General features: G+C 36.0%; 1 protein-coding gene across 1 annotated transcript; it reads right to left on the bottom strand.

Moving 5' to 3' along the window:
• Positions 1–4,474: 4,474 nt before the first annotated feature.
• LOC148874059 (malonyl-coenzyme A:anthocyanin 3-O-glucoside-6''-O-malonyltransferase-like) lies at positions 4,475–23,986 on the bottom strand. Its single transcript, XM_088953973.1, has 2 exons — positions 23,895–23,986; positions 4,475–5,066 (listed from the first exon to the last, which is right to left on the bottom strand). The coding sequence occupies exons 1-2, from the start codon at positions 23,984–23,986 to the stop codon at positions 4,475–4,477; spliced, it is 684 nt and encodes a 227-aa protein (XP_088810099.1).
• Positions 23,987–24,841: the final 855 nt, after the last annotated feature.

Raw genomic sequence — 24,841 nt, 5'->3', positions numbered from 1 at the left:
TCCGCCGCTCAGATCGGTATTAAGTTGGACAGCACCAACTATGCCCTTTGGTCCCAAGTTGTTGAGATGTATACCTCTGGCAGAGACAAACTTGGATATATTAATGGCGAACTTCCTCAGCCTCCATAGACTGACCCAACCTTTCGAAGGTGGTGCACCGACAACGCTATTGTCAAAGGTTGGTTAATTAACTCCATGGACGTATCCCTAATTGGTAACTTTATTCGATTCCCTACAACAAAGATGGTGTGGGATTCTGTGGCTACTACGTACTTTGATGGCAGTGATACCTCGCAAGTATACGATCTCCGATGCCGTGTGACCCACTTGCTCTAGTCTGGAGGGCCTCTTGAAAAGTACTATAATGATCTCCAAGGATTGTGGAGAGAAATTGATTTTTGTCGTCCGAATCCGATGGAGTGTGCGGTGGATATTCAACAGTACAATACACTCCTTCAAGAGGAGAGAGTGTATATCTCCCTGGATGGCCTTGATGACAGATTAGACAAGATTTGGGTAGATGTACTCCAAATGCATCTGTTTCCCACTATTGAACAGGCTTACACACATGTTCGGAGAGAAGCTATCTGACAGAGGGTCATGATAACCGGCAACCATATTGAAACTCTAGGAGCAGTTTTGGCCTCTAAAGGTGTTAAGACTGGGCAAACTACGCCCTCTTCAACGGGCTCTCTGCCTGCAAGCAGTGAAAAATCTGGTACGTCCTCTAAATCTCGAGCATCTTCTAGTGGTACTAAATGTTCTCATTGTGGCAACTCAAAGCATACCCGGGAGAACTGCTTCAAGCTACATGGCTATCCCAACTGGTGGCATGAACTCCAAGCTCGAAAATGCCAAGACAAGGTTGAAACTATAGGTAAGGCTGCAATAGTTACAACAGAATCTCAACTCTCATTCACACCATAGGGAGAAGTTCACCTCTCGGATTCAGGTAACAATCTTCCCAACAAGACCATTGATAACAAAGCATGGATATTTGATTCAGGAGCTACTAACCACGTGACGTATGATGCTACTGACTTTTCAAAGACTTCACCACCAAGACGGACTACAATTGCTAATGCTAATGGGGCAATCTCTCAAGTCACAGGAGCAGGCACTGTGACCTTGTCACATGCGATATCCTTAAAAATCACCTTGCTTGTTCCCTCACTTTCCCCTAAATTACTATCTATTAGTCAAATCTCCTTTGATCTGAATTGTGTTGTGCTCATTTATCCCACTTTCTGTCTTCTTCAGGATATTCTCACCAAGGAGATAATTGGGCGTGGTACTAGGCGAGGGGGGCTCTACTACATGGATGATCTTAGCACGGGTCAAACGCATCATACACATCATCAAAGTAATACCAAGGAATAACAAATTTGGATTTGGCATCGCCGGTTAGGACATCCATCATTTAGTTATATGAGACATTTATTTCCAGAGTTATTTTTAGTTATACAGCCGCATGTTTTTCAATGTAACACTTGCATCCTAGCTAAGAGTCATAAAACCATTTATCCCTTAAGTATGAATAAAAGTCAAGTTCCATTTGCTTTGATTCACTTGGATGTGTGGGGGCCATCCCCAGTGACTACAGTTTCTGGATTCCGATGGTTTGTAATCTTTGTTGATGATTGCACTCGCATGACATGTTTATATCTGCTAAAATATAAAGATGAAGTGATAACTGTCTTTCAATCCTTCCACTTAATGGTGAAGACTCGGCTCAAATCACAGATCCAGGTACTCCGGTCTGATAATGGCGGGGAATACATGAATCAACGGTTCCAAGATTATTTTCGAGTCCATGGATTACATCATGAGACTTCATGCCCCCAAACTCCATAGCAGAATGGCATTGCTGAAAGGAAGAACCGACACATACTCGAAACTGCCCACGCCTTGTTACTTGGAGCACATGTACCTAACCGACATTGGGTTGATGCTGTTGCTACCGCCATGCACCTCCTTAACCGAATGCCATCACGGGTTTTACAGTTTAAAACACAATTACAAGCTCTTTCATCTCATGTCTCATTGCCCTCTATTTTGATGATTCCACCTCGAGTTTTTGGTTGTGTGGCGTTTGTGCATCTACATCCAAATCAACGTACAAAACTGGATCCACGGGCAGCTCGATGCATATTCTTGGGGTATGCGCTACACCAGAAAGGGTACCGGTGTTATGACCCAATCACCCACCGTACCTATGTTACCATGGATGTCACCTTTTTGGAATTCGAAGCCTTCTACTCTCCTTCCACAACCAATTCTTCTCTTCAGGGGGAGAGTCAGAGTGAAGAACAGAACTGGATTTTACCCGACTGGCCGAATACGAGTGCTTCAACAGAAATGGTGGTCAATGAAGCACCCGGTAAGACACCTACAGAAACTACACCAGAAATATCTACAGAGACCTCAATGTCGGCATCGCCTCTCCCAGTAGAAAAGTAGAGACCCCAACCTCACCAGTACTAGAAAGCCCACCTCCTGAGGATATCCTGGAAGCACGTGAGAGCATCCCTGAGGTAACCTCCCCTACCACACCTTCAAGCTCTAACGATACTTCGGTTGGCTACACCTTACCTTTTAGGCATAATTGTGGCAAACTGCCAAACAGATATTCTCCAAATGTTGAGGATAGGAGGACAAATTATCCAATTGCCAACTATGTATCAACGAAGAGACTCACCAAACCCCTAAAATCATTTGTGCAAGAATTGTCCTCTAATCATATTTCCACCAGTGTCTAAGAACCTTTGACAAACCCGAAATGGACTCGGGCCATACAAGAAGAGATGGAGACATTACTGAAGAACAAGACATGGACTCTAGTCACCTTGCCTGAAGGGAAAAGACTCGTAGGGTGTAAATGGGTATTTTCCGTCAAATACAAGGCAGACGGGATAATCGAGAGATACAAAGTAAGGCTGGTCGCAAAAGGATATACCCAGGCACTAGATGTAGATTATCAAGAGACTTTCTCCCCAGTAGCCAAACTGAATACGGTCAGAGTCTTATTATCTCTTGCAGCAAATCTTGATTGGCCACTACACCAGTTTGATGTGAAGAACGCCTTCCTCCATGGTGATCTTAAAGAGGAGGTATACATGAATATCCCACCTATTTATACAACGAACTCCAAGAACCAAATTGTGTATAAGCTACAACGAGTATTATATGGATTAAAACAATCTTCACGGGCATGGTTTGGGAGGTTCAGTCTTGCGATGAAAAAATATGGCTTCCAGCAAAGCAATTCAAATCATACACTATTTTTGAAGCACCAACAAGGAAAGGTGACAACCCTAATAATATACGTGGATGATATGATTATCATAGGGAATGATTCAAGAGAGATAGCAACACTACAGAAGCAATTGGCAACTGAGTTTGAGATGAAGAACTTAGGTGGTCTCAAGTACTTTCTAGGGATTGAAGTTGCTAGATCAAAGGAAGGCATATTTCTGTTCCAACGGAAATACACCTTGTACTTATTCTCCGAAATGGGACAGTTGGAGTGCAAACCGACAGACACACCAATTGTTCAGAACTATAGACTTGGAGAATACCCAAACCAAGTACCTACCAATAAGGAGAGATACCAAAGGCTGGTGGGTAAACTCATTTACCTTTCCCATACTTGTCCAGACATCTCCTACGCCGTCAGCGTAGTAAGTCAATTCATGCACTGCCCAAGCGAAGATCACATGAATGTTGTAATGCAAATTCTTCGATACTTGAAGTCCTCACCTGAAAAAGGACTCATGTTCTCAAAAAATGATCATCTAAAGATAGAAGACTACATAGATGCAGATTGGGCCGGAAATGTCTCAGATAGAAAATCCACCTCGGGATACTTTACATTCATTGGTGAAAATCTGGTCACATGGAGGAGTAAAAGACAGAAGGTTGTAGCCCTATCAAGTGCTGAAGCTGAGTTCCGAGCAATGGCTAAAGGGTTGTGCGAGCTACTTTGGCTGAGAAGACTGATGATTGAAATTGGTTTCCCCCCAACCTCTGCAATGGACCTATTCTGCGACAACAAGGCTGCCATTGACATCTCTCAGAATCCCGTCCAATATGATCGAACAAAGCATGTGGATGTGGACCGGCATTTCATCAAACAAAATATCGAAGACAGAACCATTCAATTTCCCTTTGTCAAATCTGAAGACCAACTGGCATATATACTTACAAAGGCTGTATCCAGTAAAAACTTCTACAGCTCACTTGGCAAGTTGGGCATCCAAGATCTGTATGCACCAACGTGAGGGGGAGTATTGGCGTGAGCTGTAAAACTAGGGGATATCCCTTGAATTCAGGGATAAATCTCATCCTAAGTTTGTATGTAACTAGGAGAGGTAGAACCAGAATTTACGTATAACTAGGAGAGGTGTGTAGTATGTATATATATATATCTCATTCCCTGCAAAGGAAGAATATAAGAAAAAGGAAGAAGAGTTTCTCATTCTACTCGAGTTATCAGCCACCTCTCTGCACCTCTCAATATTCCATCTTCCAACCTCTTTATTGCGTCTGCAATCGCCTTTGCTGCGATAACGATGCCATCTTTTCCTACTAAATCTATCTTCTTAGCATCCACGAAGCAAGGAGCAAGACAATTGCCAAAGTATGTAGGTTGCACCGGAGGATCCCTTAGGCGACCCCTACAGTCTACAAGAAGTAACAAGTGCTCCATCTCTTTACTAGGAGAACTTATAGTCACTCCTGCTTTAATCAAGCAAACCCACATGACAGCGCACGTTACAACGAATGCCGAGAAACGTAATGGTGGTTCAATCTGATCTTCGTCCTTCCTGTGTTGTGCCAAGACCCATTGCTTTAGTCGATTGATATCCCCTCGGCTCAACCCAAAAGTGGTTTTAAGAGCACTAGTATCAGTTGGGACGACTTCAGAACTTTGAGAGGAGTCCGTGGGATTGAATTTTTCAATCTCCTTGAGGTAAATTGCTTTTGTAAGACCCTCAGGTTCGTTAATTATTGTCCTGTCATAGAATGGAAGGGACCCAGATGACAAAGATGAATCCCCTCCTTGCCTACATATGGATGCTCACGAACTAATGAAATGAAAAGTGCTTTTTCCATCGGCAACTACATGGCTGGAGGTGATCCCAATGCTAAATCCGGAGTTGGGAAGCAAAGTTATTTGCAAGGCTGGAGTTGGACTACTTTGGAATCAGAGAATGATGGCAATTTAGGAACCAAAGGGCGGAATCGATTTTCATCACGAGGATGGTGGGCACAGAGATAATTAAAATCGTCATTAGACTCGGCGATGGTTAGCGAGACTACGTCACCATTGACATAACAGATCTCAGGTTCAGTGGATGGAGGCAGCCACGTTAGGTTTCCAGCAAGAATGTAGAAATGTTGGAGAGTGAGGGAGAGTGACATTTTGAGGTTTGGAAGGATGTTTTCTCTGAAGTGGGTAATGGGATGAGGGAATTCATAAAAGAAGATACTGGATGGAGGAGGAGTGTAAAGCCAACATATGTCTAAGAAGGTAAGATCAAGAGATTTTTTAGGTGATGGAGAGACTTGGCATTTCTCCAGCACCTTGATGGAGTTGATGGCAGGCATTTGAGAGAGAGAGAGAGAGAGAACTAGAACGAGAGGGAGTGAGAGAGAAACCACTAAGCTACTGGTTTCACGATGGACGTGTGGGATCCAGTATATTCACTACAACCCCAAAAAAGTTAAATTAAAATAAAAGCTTTTGAGGACGTTAATTAGAGCGGGATGAGATGGAAAACCACTTTTAGCAACGGTTCTTTACGGCCGTCCAATTTCCACTTTTTTTAGTAACCGTGGTAAGTATGCTGGTGATAGTATAATAATGTATACACAATTTTTTTATTTTTTTTTATTTTTTGCGTTTTTATTATTCAATTATAGCTTCATAGGTTCAGCCATTTGACCGGTATGGTTGAATTGTTTAGTTGCCGCAAGGATAGAAGGTTTTGTTTTTTGTTCTTTTTTTAAATATAAGTTATATATTATTAAAAATATTAGATATATATCTAATTATTATAATTTATTTGTGAGAATAAATGCTTTAAATAGAGAGAGAACAATATTTAATATCTTATATTGAAAAAAATGCTCACTGTGGTCTAAGAAAAATTAATGGAATAGCGGATATATGAAATCCTAACATTAATGTCAATGATGACGTATTTTGTATAGTAGGTTAAACTTTCTATCCTTGCCACTAAGGGTGTCAATGGACTGGTTTTGGATTGGACACCATCTAGTTTAAAATATGTAGAAATGTGAGATTCATCATATGGATGGATGAATCATGCAAGATGGTTGGGCGAAATTTCAAAACTTTCTTCCTTACTTCCATGAATCGCATTCCCAAGATTTAAAAAAATTGCATTTTTTGATGATCATTCTTGCACAAAAACCAGATCAGATTTAAACCAAACAAAAGAGAGAAGCATACTTGATACGGATTAATTCCACAAATGTAGCTCCCAAAGTGGTAGTTCACGCCCAAATTGAATCCCAAAACCTGCCTCCACTGAAGATGGCGTAGCTTTGAACGAAGCCAATTCAGTAACTTAGTTTTCAGCAAAACTACAATCCAACTCTTTTGATCAAACAAGGGAGGTGAGAATGAGATTTTTTTTGAAATTTTCTTGCAAAAATCAGAGAGAAAGAACTGATCTTTAATAGCCCAAAGTTGTAGTCGATTTGGGAGAAAACTAGGAGACAAAAAGGTGTAGAGAGGACCAAAAACTATAAAAATATGAAACTGTCTTAGACTAGTCTGCCCTTCTTCTTCTATAATCTCTTATGAAGCTATCTCCTAATCTAATTAGGAGATAATCCAGATCTAAATCAGATTTGGACTCTCTTTAGAGATAGACCGTATCTTCTTATAAGTTTATGTGCTCCATGCCTAGATTTGCCCCATGGCAGTTTTGTTTCCCATTAAAGAGAGTGTAGTCCCAATCATTAATTTTGTTCGACAAAGGGGTTGATTCTATCACTATGATCACCCAATTGAGTGAATTCTTAGACTACCCCAACATACACAGGTTTTGACCCCCAAAGTATCTCACTAAATGGCATATCAAAGACAACCCAATCCGATACCCAATGCCATACTGTAATCAAATCTAGGGGTTAAGTGTAACTTTCTAATTTTGCCCATCAGTCTTCAAGGTCTAGGGCATAACTGAAAATTGGTATGGGCTTTGCGTTTCAATCAAACACACACTACATGTGTTTCGGGTCTAACCCTAATAGTTGAGACAAGCTGCCCCAACTTCTTTGGCAACACATTAGTGTTAGCTTTGGCAGGATAAACTCCCAAAGTTTATCCAACGGCTAAGAACATTCTAAACTAATACGGGTCTCATAAGTGTCCAGTTTAAGGGATAATTATATAGAAACATACAAATCATAACATGAAACAATTATGTACTTTTATTCATTTACAATAAATGTATATGTACATCAACTGATTAGAACTAAGGTCATATATTGTCTAACAGCTCCCACTTGCACTTAGGTCCAATCGGGTATAAGCCTCTATGCCATAATGTCCATGTGTTTCTCAAACACTTTCTGTGTCAACGCCTTAGTGAATTGGTCTACCACATGTTCCGCTAATGCTACTTTCTGAATCTGGATGTCCCCTCTACCAACAATCTCCCATAGATGCAGTGTTGTCACACAACAATGGAATGGGTGACAGTAGATTCCAAATTTCAACACGAATTTCTTCATCCATACTATTAGGTAGCGTCACCTATGGCAATGTTCTTGGCCTCGGTCATGGACTATTTTTCTTACTACACAGGACCCCATCGTAAAGTTGTAACCAAATGTAAACTTTCTATCATATGGATCTGATTGGAAGTCAGCATCAGCATACCCGACCATCTGTAGTGAACAACATTCGGAGACAAGACAATAATCTTTAGTCCTCTGTAGGTATTTGAGTATGTTTTTCACAGTGGTCCAATGCTCTTGTCCTGGGTTTGATTGGTATCTACTTACCACACTCATAGCCTGAGCAATGTCTGGTTGAGTGCACATCATGGCATACATGATGCTCCCTACGATAGAAGCATAGGGAACCTCTCCCATGCCCTCAATCTCCTTAGGGGTCTTGGGACACAGACCCTTAAAGAGAGTGACTCTGTGTTTGAAAGGGACAAATCCCTTCTTGGATTTCTCCATGCTGTACATATTGACAATCTCATCAATGTAAGTAAATTGGGATAATCCTATTATCCTCTTTGAACTATTTCTATAGAGTCAAAGTCCCAAGATGTAGGAGGCTTCTCCAAAATTTTTCATGGAGAATTACTAGGAAAGCCATACCTTCACCGTAATCAACATTCCTACATCACTCCCAATGAGTAGAGTGTCATCTACATGTAGAATCAGAAATATAACTTTATCTCCCATTGTTTTCTTGTAAACACAGGGTTCATTCAGATTCAACTCAAAGCCAAACTGTTTGACTATAGAGTCAAATTGGATGTTCCAAATTCGGGAAGCTTGCTTTAATCCATAGATGGATCTATTAAATTTGCACACATGTTCCTGACCAGATGCAATAAAGCCTTACGACTATGGCATATTGACATCTTCAGTAAAATCTTCATTCAGGAATGCAATTTTGACATCCATATGCCAAATTTCATAGTCATAGTGTGGAGCTATAACTAACAGAATCCGTATGGATTTGAGCATGGCCATAGGCAAAAATGTTTCATCATAATCGATTCCTTTCTAGGTTACCCTTTTGCTACAAGATGAGCTTTATAGGTCTCAACCTTTCCAGCATGACCCTTCTTCCTCTTGTAGATCCATTTGCAACCAATTGCTTTCACCCCAAGGGGTGGGCTTACGAGAGTCCAGACTCTGATGGTTTTCATTGAGTCCATCTCGACTTTCATAGAATCTACCTACTTTAAGAATTTATATCCAATATAACTTCCATATAAGTCATGGGATCTTCCTCACTGTTCATGGCTTCCATTAGGGCTGGTAACGAGTTGAGCTATTCACGAGCTGTTCGAGTTCGGCTCGTGAAAAGCTCGACTCGACTCGGTTTTAGCCGAGCTCGAGCCTACTAGAGCTCGGCTTGTGAGGCTCGTGAGCCGGCTTGAATATATATAATATATATAATAATATATAATAAAATTATAGAAAATAATATATATATAAAATAAAAATATTATAATTATGAATTATTATAATTGTTAATTTTTAAACATAAAATAAATTTGTTTATATATAATTTTTTATTTTTATAATAAAATATATAATAACTATTTTTATAAAATATAAAATGAGCCGAGCTCGAGCTTATGAACTTTTGACTCGAGCCAAGCTCGAGCTTAAGGTTCTGGCTCGAGCCGAGCTCGAGCTCAAGCTCGAGCCGAGCTCGAGCTCAAGCTCGAGCCTTATAGAATAGTCTCAAGCCAAGCTCGAGCTTGAATCCACCCCTAGCTTCCATCAAGTAACTTTCTTAATCATAGCCATAATGAACTGGAGGCTTAGATACCCGAGTAGATCTTCTAAGTTGGGTGTTATCTAGAATCTATAGGACATCTCTAACTACTCTTGAGCTCTCTTTGTCAAGAACAATTGATGGTGTTCATTCAAGATGTAATCATATTCCAAGAAGTAGGCATTTCGACTAACAAATACCTTCCGTTCTTTTGGGTAATTGAAAAAGTACCGTACAAAACCCTTGGGGTAGCCTATAAATAGGCAACGACTGGTCTTAGATTCCAATTTGTCTACACTTGTTTTTTCAACATGTGTCGGACAACTCCAAATCATCAAGTGTCCCACACTTGGTTTCTTGCCAATCCATAGGTTATTTTTTTTATGATAAATGTATTTTCAATAATTATGTATAAATTTATTTTTGTTTTTGTTATTTAACAGAAAACTTTCAATAATTGTTGGGTCTAAGCTACTATTATTAAAATTTTTATATTTTCTTTATCAATACATTTACAATAATTATGTATTTTTGCTATAAATTTTTAATAATTATTGGAGATTAAACTATTGTTATTTATCAGAGATGAGACTATTGATTTAGCTAAAATTATGAGTGTTTATGAGTTGGTTCGGCTTTGTTGTAGGTTGTTTGGCTAACCAAATTGACATGGTCAAGTTGGGGAGTTGGTTAGTTGAAACCGATTGACCATTTGTGAAAACTAACCCACTCAGGTTGTATCGGTTTAGGTTGACTTTTTGGTTTGGTCAGTCAGTTCAAAAGATTTGAACTTAAAAATTAAATTTAAATTTTAAAAATTACAATACAATTGTTAAAAAATAAATTTATGATACAAAATGTTTTAGACTAAGAAATATGGAAAATTTCCCACTTTTCCATATTAACAATTATATTTAAAATATAAAATATTAATATATATCAGTGGTTAGGTCATCCGATTTTGGTTGGTTTATAAATGGCCAAAGCGAATCTGATCAAACTTGGTCGAGTTGAGAAATTTTTGAACCAAAGCCAACCTAAAATATTAGAAAACTGACCAACTCTAGTTGAGTTGATTAGGTTGGTCAGTTTGATCAGTTTGATGAATAAACCTAACTAAAATTAATTATTGTTATTTTTATATTATAAAAGATTTATTAAAAGTAGTATATAAAATATGAATAATTATTAATTATTTAAAAAAGTTGAGAATATAAAACAATTATATACTCTTATGTGTTTCTATTAGGGTCATTTAGTATAACATACCAAATAGTTTTCATTTTACTAAAATATCCCATATATTTTACAACTTATTTACTTAATCAACCTTTCATTAAGGAGTGTTTGTTTTGTCATTAGGCCCATGATATTTTATTCCAAAAATGCCTTTAACACCTTTTTGTACAGGAAAAAAAATTCACCAAATATAGCCAATAGAGTGGTTGTCTGTGTCTCATTAGGGGTAAAAATGGTATTTTTTTTATTAAACTTATTTAAATGAACATTATGGTTGATACTATCATCTAATGGAAGATTGATTATACCCATTGCAAATTAAAAGTGGTGTTTTAGTAAAATACAAATTATAGGGTAGATTTTAGTAAATCCATGAATCAATAGGGAGTGATTTAGTAAATGACATTTTCCATTATTTAGCTTTCGTTTAATAAATCCCATGCATTGCACGGGGGCCCTCCTAGTCCCTTTTAAAAAGGATTTGTTTAGGTTTTATCAAGTTGTTTACCTACCCTTTTAATAAGTTTCATGTTCTACATGAATGCTTTTCTAAGAACTACACATATTTTTATGGGTTAAGTACTCTAAAACAAACGGACAGCTAGAAATTAGAGCCATCAAAATCAAAATGTTGATTAAGATAACATAGGGAAATTAGGTGAGTTGAGATTTCCTATTCATTTTTTCTACCAATTCTCTACCCTTGGTGAATTGGAGTCGCACATTTCTCAATTCATAATAGAGATGCGTGGCTCTAATTCACGGCTGATAGAGAGTGGGTATGACCGAGTGAATTTATCTAGCAATAGAGTTTTGCTTGGGATTTGTTTTGCTGACTCGTGGGGGAGGGCTACCGGTCTAAGTGTTCCTTTATTTTCTTTTGCTCTTACTAGTTATCTCAATTATAGGGGAAAAAAAAAAGTTTTCTAAATAAACAACATGATAAAATTTAAGAACGGCCTCTACTTTTCCCTGCCATTGCCTTTTTTTTTTTTTTTTGCTTATATTTCCATCAGCATCAACAATAGTGCATTTGGTTGTTAGCTCGTGAAGCCTTCTTGACACTTCGGATCCACTGGTCATCACCGGCGATCGACTGAAGTTTTACTGTTATTTATGATTGACAAAAAATATTTTTAAATAGAAATTGATAAATATAAAAATTTTATAAAAAAAATCTAACTAAATATTGACAGAAAGCTCAAAACCCTCCTGTTCTCATACTTGAACCCCCCTCCCCCAACCATTAACGGGTAGACAAAACCTTTCTCGCGGTTGTGGCTTTGGATGTGCAAGATAAATCCTCACATTCTTAATCCAAATGCAACTCAAGCCTTGCTCCTCCAACCACTAATGGGAAGACAAACCTGGTTCTGGCTTTGGATTTGCAAGACACGAGACATCTTCTTCTTCCTCCATACTAAGCTTCTAAATTTAAAAACAATAGTTCCAATTCTCCAAAGATATTTTTTCAAGAAAAATACATCCAAGCAGTCACGCATAGGGTTTTTCTTCATGATAGGAAAAAAATTCTATTTTCAAAAGATTATATGGTTTCAGATTTTAATACGAAAAAGCGGTATTAGGGATTTTCAGACAAAGAAATGAGTACATTAACTTGGTCGGTGTTGATAACTTGCCAAAATGAATTAGAGCAAGGATCTTCAGTCTTGCAAAGGATTATTGGACACAAATCAGTGGGTTCATTATTTAACTTTTCGTTCTCAGCTTCTGCCTTCTGTATTTTGGGGTTTCATTCACGTTTGATGTTTGAAACTTTCCGTTAATACCATTGCTGTCATCCCTAAAATCTATGGTTGCAGTTTTATTGCAATTTGAAAACCATTGATAAGGCTTGTTGTTGTTACTGGTTGGGGGAGAAGGTTTGAGTCATAGGGCTTTGCAGAGACTGTTCTTCAAATCTTTTTGGCAAGTTGTCGAATGTAGATTTTTTTTATTTATTTTATCAATTTTTATTTAAGCTCCAACCGATTGTAAGTGATGGCCAATTAAGCCTGAAATGATGTGTTAAAATTTTAGTGGACTCCAACAGAAAATCCACTCGAGTCCAAATGCATTGAATCTGGACTGAGTTATCTTCCCATGTGGGCCTAAGGGAAAAGTCAAAAACACCATTCATTTTATATCATTTATATATATAGAGAGAAAATCTATGATGCAGAAAAGATATAATATAGAAAGAATTTTTATCGATCAAATCCTATCCATGAATTTTGATAAATAAAACCTGATTGGCTACCATGCTTATGAGTTTCTATAATATCTGAAAAAAAAACTTCTGACTAATCAACTAGAATCATAAGCATGAGATGTTATTTATCAAAATTCATGAATAGATTTTGATTGATCAAAACACTCCATACCATATCTTTTTCGCATCATAGATTTTCCCTATATATGTATATCTATGAATGGGTCCTCAGACAAATGTCTATGTCTACTGACCACTTGTCTCAAGCAGCTCCGTGTACCCATTGCATGTTAATGGCAACCGACTGTCTAAGAAGCTGCCTCCCAAGGTGTATTTTGCCCTGAACACTGAGACTCTTAGTCCGGCCAAAACACGCAGGAAACGAAATCTTACGGCGAATCTTCACGCTGTATGTCAGATTAATGAAGGAATGAATAAAAGGAAGAGATCTGGAGTCAACACCCGTGTAGTTAATGTCGAGTGACTGGTGCCGGGGAGCCTCATTGCGGGTGGCTTCGTTTTGGGCGTTCTCCACTCGCCAGAAGAGTTCACCGAGCGTCGGAGACGGTCCAGTGTTTTGGTGTCTCTCCCTCAATTCATTTAATTAATTACGTTATTCAACATGTACGAGCGTTCCAAGGTGGTGAGTGCGCGTGGTGACCTACGCCTCCTAATTAATTAATTTGATGTTTACATGTCTTCTTTCAATTCCTTTGTTGAGGGTTGTGAGGCGGTGTTGATTTAACGGGGAGTGGGGAAACCAAAATTCTTATTTTATATATCTTATATATAAAATAAGATATATAAATGATTCTTCATTAAAATTCTTAAATTACATGTAACAAACATAATTTATCTGCAATCTGATTTTCGTGTTGACGGTTCCACTGTTAGATTCAAATGGGTAGTTCGTTCTAACAACAAAAATTATAAGTTAAAAATTATGGAACTGTTCTAATAACCAGTTTTTGGATCGACGGTTCGAACAAGCGGTCCATTTTGACAATAAAAATTATAAATCGATTAAGCAATATCATACGTGTTATGTCATTCAAACATGTGACTCATATGATCCGAAAATAGAACCTTTCTAGCCATCGGTTTTCAGGTCAACGGTTCGACCGTTCAGTTTGAATGGATGGCCCCATTCTAACAACAAAAATAAAAATAAATAAATAAACTGCCAAAAACCATTAAACGGGTCAATGGGTCGATGGTTTGATAGCTCGGGTCAATGGGTCGTTGATCGATTTTGTGGTTTTTGGTTAGGGACAATGATTGGGGTAAAATAGAACTGGTTGCCCTGATGGTTCCTAATTAAAAAATAAAAAAAAAAATAGTGATTCAACCGTCCAGTTCAAACGGACGGTCCGTTCTGACAAAAAAATTATAGGAAAAAAATTGAGAGAGTGAGGTCCATTAAACAGTATCATATGTGTTATGTCATTCGAACGTGTGACTCATACAACCCAAAAATGGAATCGTTCTAGCCATCAGTTTTTAGGTTAGAGGTTCGATTGTCTGGTTCGAATGGATGTCCTATTTTGACAACAAAAATTAAAAATAAAAAAATAAAAAACAGTCTAAAACCATTGAATGAGTCAACGAGTAAACAGTTTGACTGCCCAGGTCAAGGGGTCGTTGATCGATTCAATAGTTTTATGCCACCGGTCGGGAATGGAATAAAATGGAACAGGTTGCCTGAACGATTATCAATTAAAAAACAAAAAAATGGCTAAAAACCATTGAACGGGTCAAGGGGTTAACGGTTCAACTACTTACGTCAATGAATCATTGACCGATTTAACGATTTTTGGCCAAAAACCGTAAAGAGCAACTTCTGCTATTCAAGACAATTCAAATAGCTCACATCAAGGGAATGCATTAACATGTTTATGTAAAGAATAAGATTTTTTTTAAGAAACATGTTAACCTTTCTTTAAATCCATATGTGCAGTGCTTTATTACACCATTTCCAAATATATAATTAATTTCTTTCAAAAACATATTACTATGATCGACAATTGATTACTCACTATTTCTATGACAAATACTCTTATATCAAAACACCTCTGCTATTGTTTATAAATTGTCATAACACCCCATACCATTGTCAAAGTTAACTATTATAGAGTATTTATACAGTGGGGAGTACATAAAAATCTCACACGCTTTAGAACTTTTTTTCTTACACTTATTAACCCCTGCAACGCAGGGGCCACCCTGCTAATTTTGAATTAAAGTAAAAGCCCATCTTACCTAAAAATAGTAAACAAATTATCATTGGTGCATACATCCATAAAACAAGTCCAATAGAAGTAGGGGTGCAAGTTGGTGTATCTAATTCAAGCCCAACAATTCAATCAAAGTTTTTCGTAAAGGTTGGGTTTGAGTTTTTGAACTTTAAAATGGGTTTGATCCCCCCCCCCAAAAAAAAATTTGGGCCAAAACTAAACTCAGATTGGGCTTAGGTTGAGGCCTTTGAGTACTTATCCGGTGCAATTTAAGTTTTCCCAACATTATATATATATATATATATATATATATATATATATATTATGAACCTATTCTATTTGGAAATTGAGTTATAGAGCTTAATATGCCCAAAACCAAGCCTAGCCCAAGCAGGGATGACAACAGAGTGGGTTTGGGGATGATTTTGTAAATTCTAGACTCTATCCGTCTAGTAGGTTGGATTTGAGAATCCAAACCCTCCCTACTCTGTTATCCTTTACATTTAATTCAAAATATTATTAAATTCACCACCTAGTACGTAAAGTATATATGCTTTCCAACAATATGTAGGTTGAGGGGGTCGGGTTTAACCTAATACCATACCTTACCCATAATGTATGGGTTGTAGAATCCCAAAACCCATCATTCAAACAAAAAAAACCCGCCCAATCAAGGTGGGTAGGGGTAGATACCCACCAGGTAGAAATTGCCATCCCTAAGCCCAAAATGTTTAGTTAAGGTTGAATTAAGCCTATGTTGGTAAGCTCAGGCTTAACCTTGAATTGAACTAAGCTTGAGCTTGAGGTTTGAGACTTAAGATTCAAATGATCCTCAACCCAACTCATCCCCCTCAAGTTGTACCTAGCAGGGACCTATGTGATGAACGAGCTTTGTTAAGTGAAAGCAAAACAATAAAAGCACATAAGTGGAAAAACTCCCATTTTCCTTAGTCTAAAATACTTTATATTGTAAATTTAATTTTTTTAATAATATCATTATAAATTTTAAATTCAATTTTTTAATTTTAAATCTTTTGAACCAACCAACCAAACCGAAAGTTGACCCAAACCAATATAACCCAAGTTGGCTGGTTTTCACTAATGGTTGGATGGTTTTGGGTGACCAACTCCCCAACCTGTCCAGGTCAACTTGGTTGACCAAATAACCTACAACTAAACTGAACCAACCCATGAGCACTCCTAATTTTAGCTAAACTAATAGTGTAATCCCTAATAAATAATAATAGTTTAGTCTTCAATAACTATTGAAAAATTTCTATTAAATAACAAAACAAAAATAGATTTATACATAATTATTGAAAATATATTTATCACAATAATACAACAAATAATTATTAAAAATACAATAAATATAAATTTTAGTATATATATAATAAATATAGATTAAGATTTTAAAATTATTATTAATAAAAGTCAAATTTCTAAAAGTTACTTTCTATAATTATTAATTGATATGAGATAAATAATGTTTTTATTATTAGTACATTAATAATTGCAATTATTATTATATATTTTTATATTTTTAAACATCTATGAAAAACATTTTTTTGAAAGTTATTACCACTTTTGTTATTTGAAAGTTTCAATACCTCTAGATTATTTAATATATTTTTCATTATTTCATTAATATATAAAATATTTTCAATTATTTATATTTCATATTCTTATAATCAAATATTATTAAATCTATTATAATTATTTTTGTGTTTTTGATAAAATGTTTATGGTGATTGAATAATTCTTTATTTTATTTAATCTATGGGGGCAGGTATGGACCTACAACCATAGCTATGAACCTACAACCATCATTTTGAAAATCTTACATAATGGGCGCTAGCCTAACACTTAGTTGGTAGCCCTATTGAAATCTAAATCTCTACTCAGGTCCTTTCTCTCCCCTCAACTTAGCCTTGTCAGCTACGTCAATCCTGTTCCACCATTCAGCTATGTTCAGTGCCATGTCAGTTAAGACCCTCCACTAATAATTGAGATAGCTACTCATTGTAGTTTTTGTTCTCATTCTATTTACCATCCTGAATTCATGGAAAAAAAGATCCAAACACAAACACATACTCCCACCTTAATTTACAACCACTTTTTTTAAATATTCAGAAGGTTTAAGGAAAAAGAATGGTGTCATAACATAGTTTCTATGCATTTTTTGCAAATTGAAGTAAAATCAACAAATTAGAGTCATAATTTTCCATGCATATAAGTATAATGCCAAAAATAAGCTTTTGGAGTCACGGACTGTGCATTGACTTAAATTTCATGAAATATGATATTCAATCTTAATCTTTGTGTTTTGTTGAGATTAGGAATTGATCAAGGGGAATAAATCTAATTTGTAAAATATCCATGATTCTAGCTATGAAATTAGCAATTTTATTAATAAATGATAAAGGAGATAATGTTAATCCCTTTGAGATGAACAATAACTCAAAAGAAAGAATAGTGAGAGGATATGAATCCACAATTTTCATCTCCCAGTGCACTTGCATGGAAAACAAGAAGAAATTAAAAAAGACCATGGAGAAAACAAGGGAATTTGGTTCAGATGGGCGAGGATGAGATTGACTCTTTAGATAGTAGCTACCACAATATTATAAGCATTAAGTGGTGGCAATGTAGGTGATGTGATTGGAGGGTAAGAACTCAATGAAAAATTGAAATTACTTATCACTACCTTTGTTAGAGACGAGTATCATCATCTATTGATCTTATGAAACTTTCAAAGTTATCAAATTACCCATGCCATTAACTTACTGGAATTTTAAATTTATTATAGCATCTATTTTAGTTTTCTTTTGTTTTTTTTTTTTGAAAACTTTTTAGTTTTTGTGCTTGAAAGTTGAAACTGGCAACCTGTTATTTGGATCTTATCTATTACTATCCATCAATAAGATGTGTACTGCTAACTCTATCAAGGGATGGGTGCGAGGATCACTTCATAACTTGTCCATATGCCAAATTTATTCAGGAAAAAGAAAAAGAGAGCTGGGAAACTACCATCCAAAAGAGTATGCATTGGCTTGGCAATTGTGGGAAGGGAAAGATAAGACCTACAGTTTTATGAAGGTAAGCATCATTGAAATTCACTGACCCCGAAACTACTTATGTTTAGATTTATTTCATTTTATTTGTGCCATTACTATGCACCAATAGGGGCCAATGGGCCATTGCATAGTGTAATGGTTAAATCTTGGGCTGCAAGAGGCCACCTTCTGCCAAAAACTGCCAAAGTTTAGGACTACAGCCTCATTTGATAACACTTTTCAGAGGTCTACTTGTTTTTTAGACACCAGACTCATTTGGTAGTATTGCGTTTAAAATTGAGAAGTGCATAAAAGATATAAATGCCCTAAAAAAAATTCTAGTATTACATGTTTTTGTTCTTCATTTAACTTGAATCGAACCATCACTGCGACTTACGAAGCTCCACCGCAGGTCCACCACCACCACCGCTGCACTCTATCTCTCTTCTGTATTTCGCCACTGCTGCTGCAATTTGTAGCGACAACGGTTCCTTCTTTCTCACTCTTGCTCTCTCTCTCTCCCCTTGTCTTACCGTCACCACCACTGGAGTTGCAGTGGTGGCGGTTCCGCCGCTCTCTCTCGCTCTTACTCTCTCTCTCTCTCACTCTCACTCTCTCACTCTCTCACTCTCTCTTCTCGCTCTCTCGCTCTCTCTCTCTCTCTCTCCCTCCCTCCTATCTTCTCACCACTGCCACCGCAGCTGCAAGTTGTAGTGCGGCCGCGACGGTTCTGCTGCGCTCTCTCTCTCTCACTCTCACTCTCTCTTCTCGCTCTATCTCTCTCTTCCTCCTATATTCTTGCCACCACCACCGCCGCTCCAATTGCAGCGTTGGCGGTTTCGCCACTCCCTATCGCTCTCACTCTCACTCTCGCTCTCACTCTCTCACTCTCTCGCTCTCTCTCTCTCTCTCTTACTCTCCCTCCTCACCACCACCACCGCCATTGCAAGTTGTAGTAGCGGCAATTCCGTCGCTCTCGCTCTCACTCTCACTCTCTCTCTTCTCTCTCTCTCTCTCATATCTTCTCACCACCACCACCGATGAGTAGAAATAATAATATTATTATTAATTATAAATTATTTTTATTTTTTATTAATTATTAATATTTAATAATTATTTTTTATTAAACATTACTAATATTAATTATTTTTATTAAATAATAATTTTTAATTATTTCATTAATTTTTAAAAATTATTTTATTTTTATTTATGTAAATTATTAATTATTAATTATTTTAATATTTTTATAGTTCTTAATTATTTTTTTAGTTTTCATCATTTCATTAATTAATTAGTAATTATTAATTTTTTATTTTTTATTTGTATTGTTTTAATGTTATTTTGATGTTGAAAATTATTTTTTATGAGATAATGCAAATTGAACTCAACATTTTCAAATAATATGTCGTAAAGGTAAAATAATAAAATCAGTAATTTTAGATGATAAAGGGTTGATATAACATAAACAAACTTATAAATTCAGAGCTTCTAAAAAAGTAGAAAAGCATCTATGCCTCTTTTCAGATTTTAAACACTTTTAATATCTTTTTAACTTTTCATATCTTAATTTTCAGATTTATCAAACGCCACCTACATCAAGTCTACCCTACCCAAGACCTTAGATATGTGGGACCAACATTGGGTATTGGCCTTCTACAATGCATCACTTTGAACAAATTAGATGTCAGAATTATTTATCTCTTGTGTGTGTTTGGCAGTATTATTCTTGTTTATGTTGATGTTGATGGGTGATCGTGTTGATTTGAAAATACAGTGGTTATATTTTCTACAACTATACAGTTATCAAATTCCTTATATTAATGTTTCTACTTGTGCTTTCCAAATAAATAATGCTCCTTTAACTCATCTTTGATGGCTATGATTAGGAATGCTAGCATGCTATGGCCCCACTTCAGAAGAAGTGTGTTCATTTGGCTTCTCCATATGTGGATGGAGAATCAAAGGCAAGTAGTGCCTGATTTAAAAACTGCCAATGTGTGAGAACAAACATAGCCTTGTCCAAGGCTATACAAGGCTATAACAACTGTATAGTAAAGAAAATTATCGGTTATGCATAAGGTCTCGAGGTGACCTTAGCAAGCATGTAGGAAAGAAAATGACTTAACCTAATGTTTTATCTAAATTCCTAAACTTCCTATTTATATCTAACCCAATGTTTCATTTACCAAAAGTATACTAATAAAAAACAAGAGTCCATAGTATATTTAATATAATTGAAACCCGTCCCTTAGCACGTGAACATGATCAAGAAAATGACGTTTTGTGCTTCTTCGTTGGGGACAACGAGAACAGTCCCTTCTTCTCTCTTATTGAAATAAGATGGGGTCTAGATTCTTCCATTTGTGCACTTAATAGAGCTAAATCCTGAAAGGTAAGAAGGAACTAACAAAACATTTCAAAGGTTTCAACTAGCTTAGGGACTGTTTGATAGTTGCTGAATTGATTGAACTGAATTACTTTTTATTTTTCCAGTTTTTTGAACTGAATTATTTATTGCTTTGTACTTTAGATGGTGAATGCTTGTTTCAAAGTAAAAGGGGTGGTGAACGAAGTTTTGACTGTGAAAGGGCCCAACATATATAACCGACACTATTGGATAGTGTACTATTAGAAACCTCCACTAAACTGTTGGATTGTCTACCTGAAACATTTTGGGTTGATCAATATAAATTGTTGTTTCTATCTTAAATGTCAATTGTCATGTTTCAACAAGTTCAATGATCAGTCTAACACATGCATTTTTCTATTTGAAGTGATTTTTCATATATGATGTGATGACACATTTCTCACTAATTTGTATTAATCAACCAAAATGTTTCAGGTAGAAATAGAAATGGTACCAAACACAACCTAAAATGGTCTAGAGGATGCTTTTGCTAACATGCTTAATGGTGATGTCAATTTATAGGGAAGTGTTTCATGATGCCTTGTATATATTCTGAGGACAGAGGAGTGGCCCATAGATAGGTTTGAGCCCCCATAATGTGCCACCTATCCCTTCTTTTGAGAAGAGGGACCAGCATTTCATGTTTATTCTTTAAATTCTAACAGATCTTCTTACTGGAAGGGTAAATTTGGAAATGGAGTTATACTTAGCTAGGATTGGATGGTAATAGGAAGCAACTTCTTCATATCTCTTTGTAGGGTTTGCATCTAGACAATATTCTTGTTGTTTTTTCTTGCCATATTCAATGCTTGCATTGTCATCACCAAATTTTGGAAGGATTGCATGGGGTGTTTTGGCATGATAATATTATAGTTGTTCTTTTAATCCAAGAGGCCATCAAGGTTTGCATTATATTTTGCATAAGTAAATATTTATTTTTTATACATATTTTTATCAATATCTCATTTACTTTACATTTTCTAATAACTTCTTTGTTATGATTTTCAGGTTTAATATTATGTTAAGTGGATTTTCATTGGAAAATGTGCTACATTATTCAATTGTCATGAGATTGATATTAAACATGTATTAAAGTGATGAATGTTGGAAGTAAAGTGTAGGTACAAAATATGAAGAAATTAACCTAGTATAAAAATAAAAATAAATATCAAAGCTGGTGGTCATCCAACTATTGGTTTAGCCATAAACAAGACTTAAGGCGAAGATCATATTAGGATCTAAGCCGGTGGTTTAGACAGCCACTTAAAACCCAAGCGGCATTTGACAAAACCTAAGGTGGCAGTCGTATGAGATCTAAGCCGGTGGTTTAGACCGCCACTTAAAACCCAAGTAGCATTTGATAAAACCTAAGGTGGTGGTCGTATGAGATCTAAGCCGGCGGTTTAGACCACCACCAAAAGATGTAAGCAATGTTTGACAAAACCTAAGGAGGTGGTCATATAGGATCTAAGCCGGCGGATTAAACTGTCACATAAAGATGCAATTGTTGTTTGACAAAACCTAAGGCAGCGGTCAAAAATGCCGCCTTTATTGGTGCTAAGCCGCCAGCCATCAAAGGCGGTAGTGGCTTCGGGGGGGGCGGATGCCTGACCGTCACCTTAGATCAAGGGCAGTGGTCTAAAGGCCTAAGCTAGCGGTCTTGAGACCGTCGACTTTGGCCATTTTTCTTGTAGTGTTAGTATGATGAATATATGACATTATAGATATGCCCTATTCTTTTCTATTCTAAACATTTTTATATTTTATTTATATATTTTAATTTTTTATTATTTAATTAATGTACCATTGGTTAATAAATTTAACTCAAATAATTGAATTGCTTATCTACCACCAGGAATGAAGAAAATGGTTTTTTAGGTTATTTTTCAAAATATTAATTTTTATACTATTAAAATGAATGTTATAGATTTAATTATGAGAAACAAATATACCCTCAATACATGATTTAATGAGAGAACTAGATTTAATTCCTTGCATATGGGATTTCTTGATAGAGAATTGGAAAATGGTTTAACTTTTAGTTGGTCCATTCCCATCATTAATATCAATATTTTTTATTAAACATAGATGTGCCCAAAATTTTCTTAATTTTTTTATATTTTTGTATTTTATTTATTTGTGAATTTTTATTGTTTAATTATGGCATTATGGGTGACCCATTTGACCCAAAATGGTTGAACTTTACTACACTTAGATGAAAAATTGGAAAAATCTAAGTTATTTTATATTAATAAAGTTATTGTGTAGTGATTTAATCATTGAAATATAGTGATGAAAAACAAAAATGACTTTTATAGCTCAATGAGAGAGATTGAGAGTTAATACCTTAAATGTAGGATTTAATAAATAAATGGATAGCATATATATAGGGTTAGTAAGGATTGGATTCTTTCGAATCATATAGGGGGTGCTTCAAATTTGATTTGATTTCTAACTGAATCCAATTATCCAATCCGATTCGGTCCAAATATCTATCAAGGGATATCCAAATCCAACAAAATATTTGAATTCGGATCGAATAATGATCCAATTCATTTCCCTAAATAGCATTTAAGGCTATGCTTGGTTGCAGTGCAATTTTATTTGCACTAGTACAAATGTATGGGAGTGCAAATGAAAAAATTACAAATTTTGGTTTAATTTTGTTTTGAATTTTATTTTATTATATTTTTGGTCCTATCTTACTTCATTTTTATTGCAACCAAACAAATCATTTGCACTACCATAATTTTGCATCAATGCAAACACAGCCTGAAATACATATTTTCCCTTAGAATAAAAAAAAAAAACCATATTTCTAAGAGATATTTTAATTGAGAAAAACTCCATAAACACAAGACTCTATCCATAATTTTTATAGTAGTATAGATATAAATATAAATATCATTAATCTATATTAATTTAAAAGGGAAAATCTATGGTGCAGAAAAGATATGATGTGAAAAGACTTTTGATCAATTAAAACTCACCTATAAATTTTGACAAATAACACCTTATTTGCTCTCACGTTTATGATTTCAATTTATTGGTCAGTTATAGTCGAACCCAATTTAAAAAAGGTTATTTCTGTGGTACCGGAAATGCATTGTACCTAAAAAATGTAACTAACCACAAGTCCATTTGAAGTTGATTCATTACCAGATGAACATTGGTGTTCATTGGTTACTAATTTGATGATACCGCGAGTTGATGTGCTTTAAATCGTTTTAATTCACACCTGCGCCCCAATAGGGGCGCCCCACAATGCCTCACAGCACATCTCCGCTTCATATTTGAGAACATCCACGGATAATGTGTCATCATCTCCATACTATTATCGGCAGATACTCCCAATACATAATGGAAATGTACTGTGGGGCCTTGTGGGGTGCCCCTTGCGAGGCGCAGATGTAAAGTCAAATCTTTATTGGAAAGATTCTTCATCAGTTTGTATTTATATAATATAAGTCATGGTCTTCGGATTGAGAAGTCTAATGAAAATTAGTATTCAAATACATGATCTGTATCTAGGAGAAACTGATGAAAAAAAAAAATTGTGGGGTGACCTTGTGGGGTGCCATGTGCTATGTGCCTGCCTAGTGGAATCCCCAGTCCCCACGCATTTAGATGTGTATACTACATTGTTGAAAAAAAAAATTTTGTGCCCTAATAAGAAAATAAATTCGAAACTTAACACTGAATATGAATGTATGTATAATGTAAGCTAAGTAGCTAACAAATCAATTACATTAATTTCTGGACCCTTTCACCGCTTTCATAATCTCCTTAACAGCTAATTATCTCCATTGAAAAGGAAAAAAAAAAAAACCTTTTAACTGAAATTTGTTTCGTGTTCAAAATAGCTGATCTTCCTTCGCGTGGGAAAAATCTATAATGCTAAAAAGACATGATATCAAAACGAATTTGAACGATCAAAACCCATAAATTTTAATGAAGACCCACCTGATTGATAACCATTTTGAAATGCAAAACAAGGGAATTTGGTTCAGATGGGCGAGAATGAGATTGACTCTTTAGAAAGTAGCTGCCACAATACTATAAGCATTAAGTGGTGGCAATGTTGGTGATGAGATTGGAGGGTAAGAACGCAATGAAAAACTGAAATTACTTATCACTACCTTTGTTAGAGATGCGTATCATGATCTATTGATCTTATGAAAGTTT

This window comes from Nelumbo lutea, chromosome 1, assembly GCF_056320005.1.
Source record: "Nelumbo lutea isolate HS-2025 chromosome 1, American lotus-T2T, whole genome shotgun sequence".
Lineage (NCBI taxonomy): Eukaryota > Viridiplantae > Streptophyta > Magnoliopsida > Proteales > Nelumbonaceae > Nelumbo > Nelumbo lutea.
The sequence above is the reverse complement of the archived record's forward strand: the minus strand, read 5'-3'. Positions and strand labels throughout refer to the sequence as shown.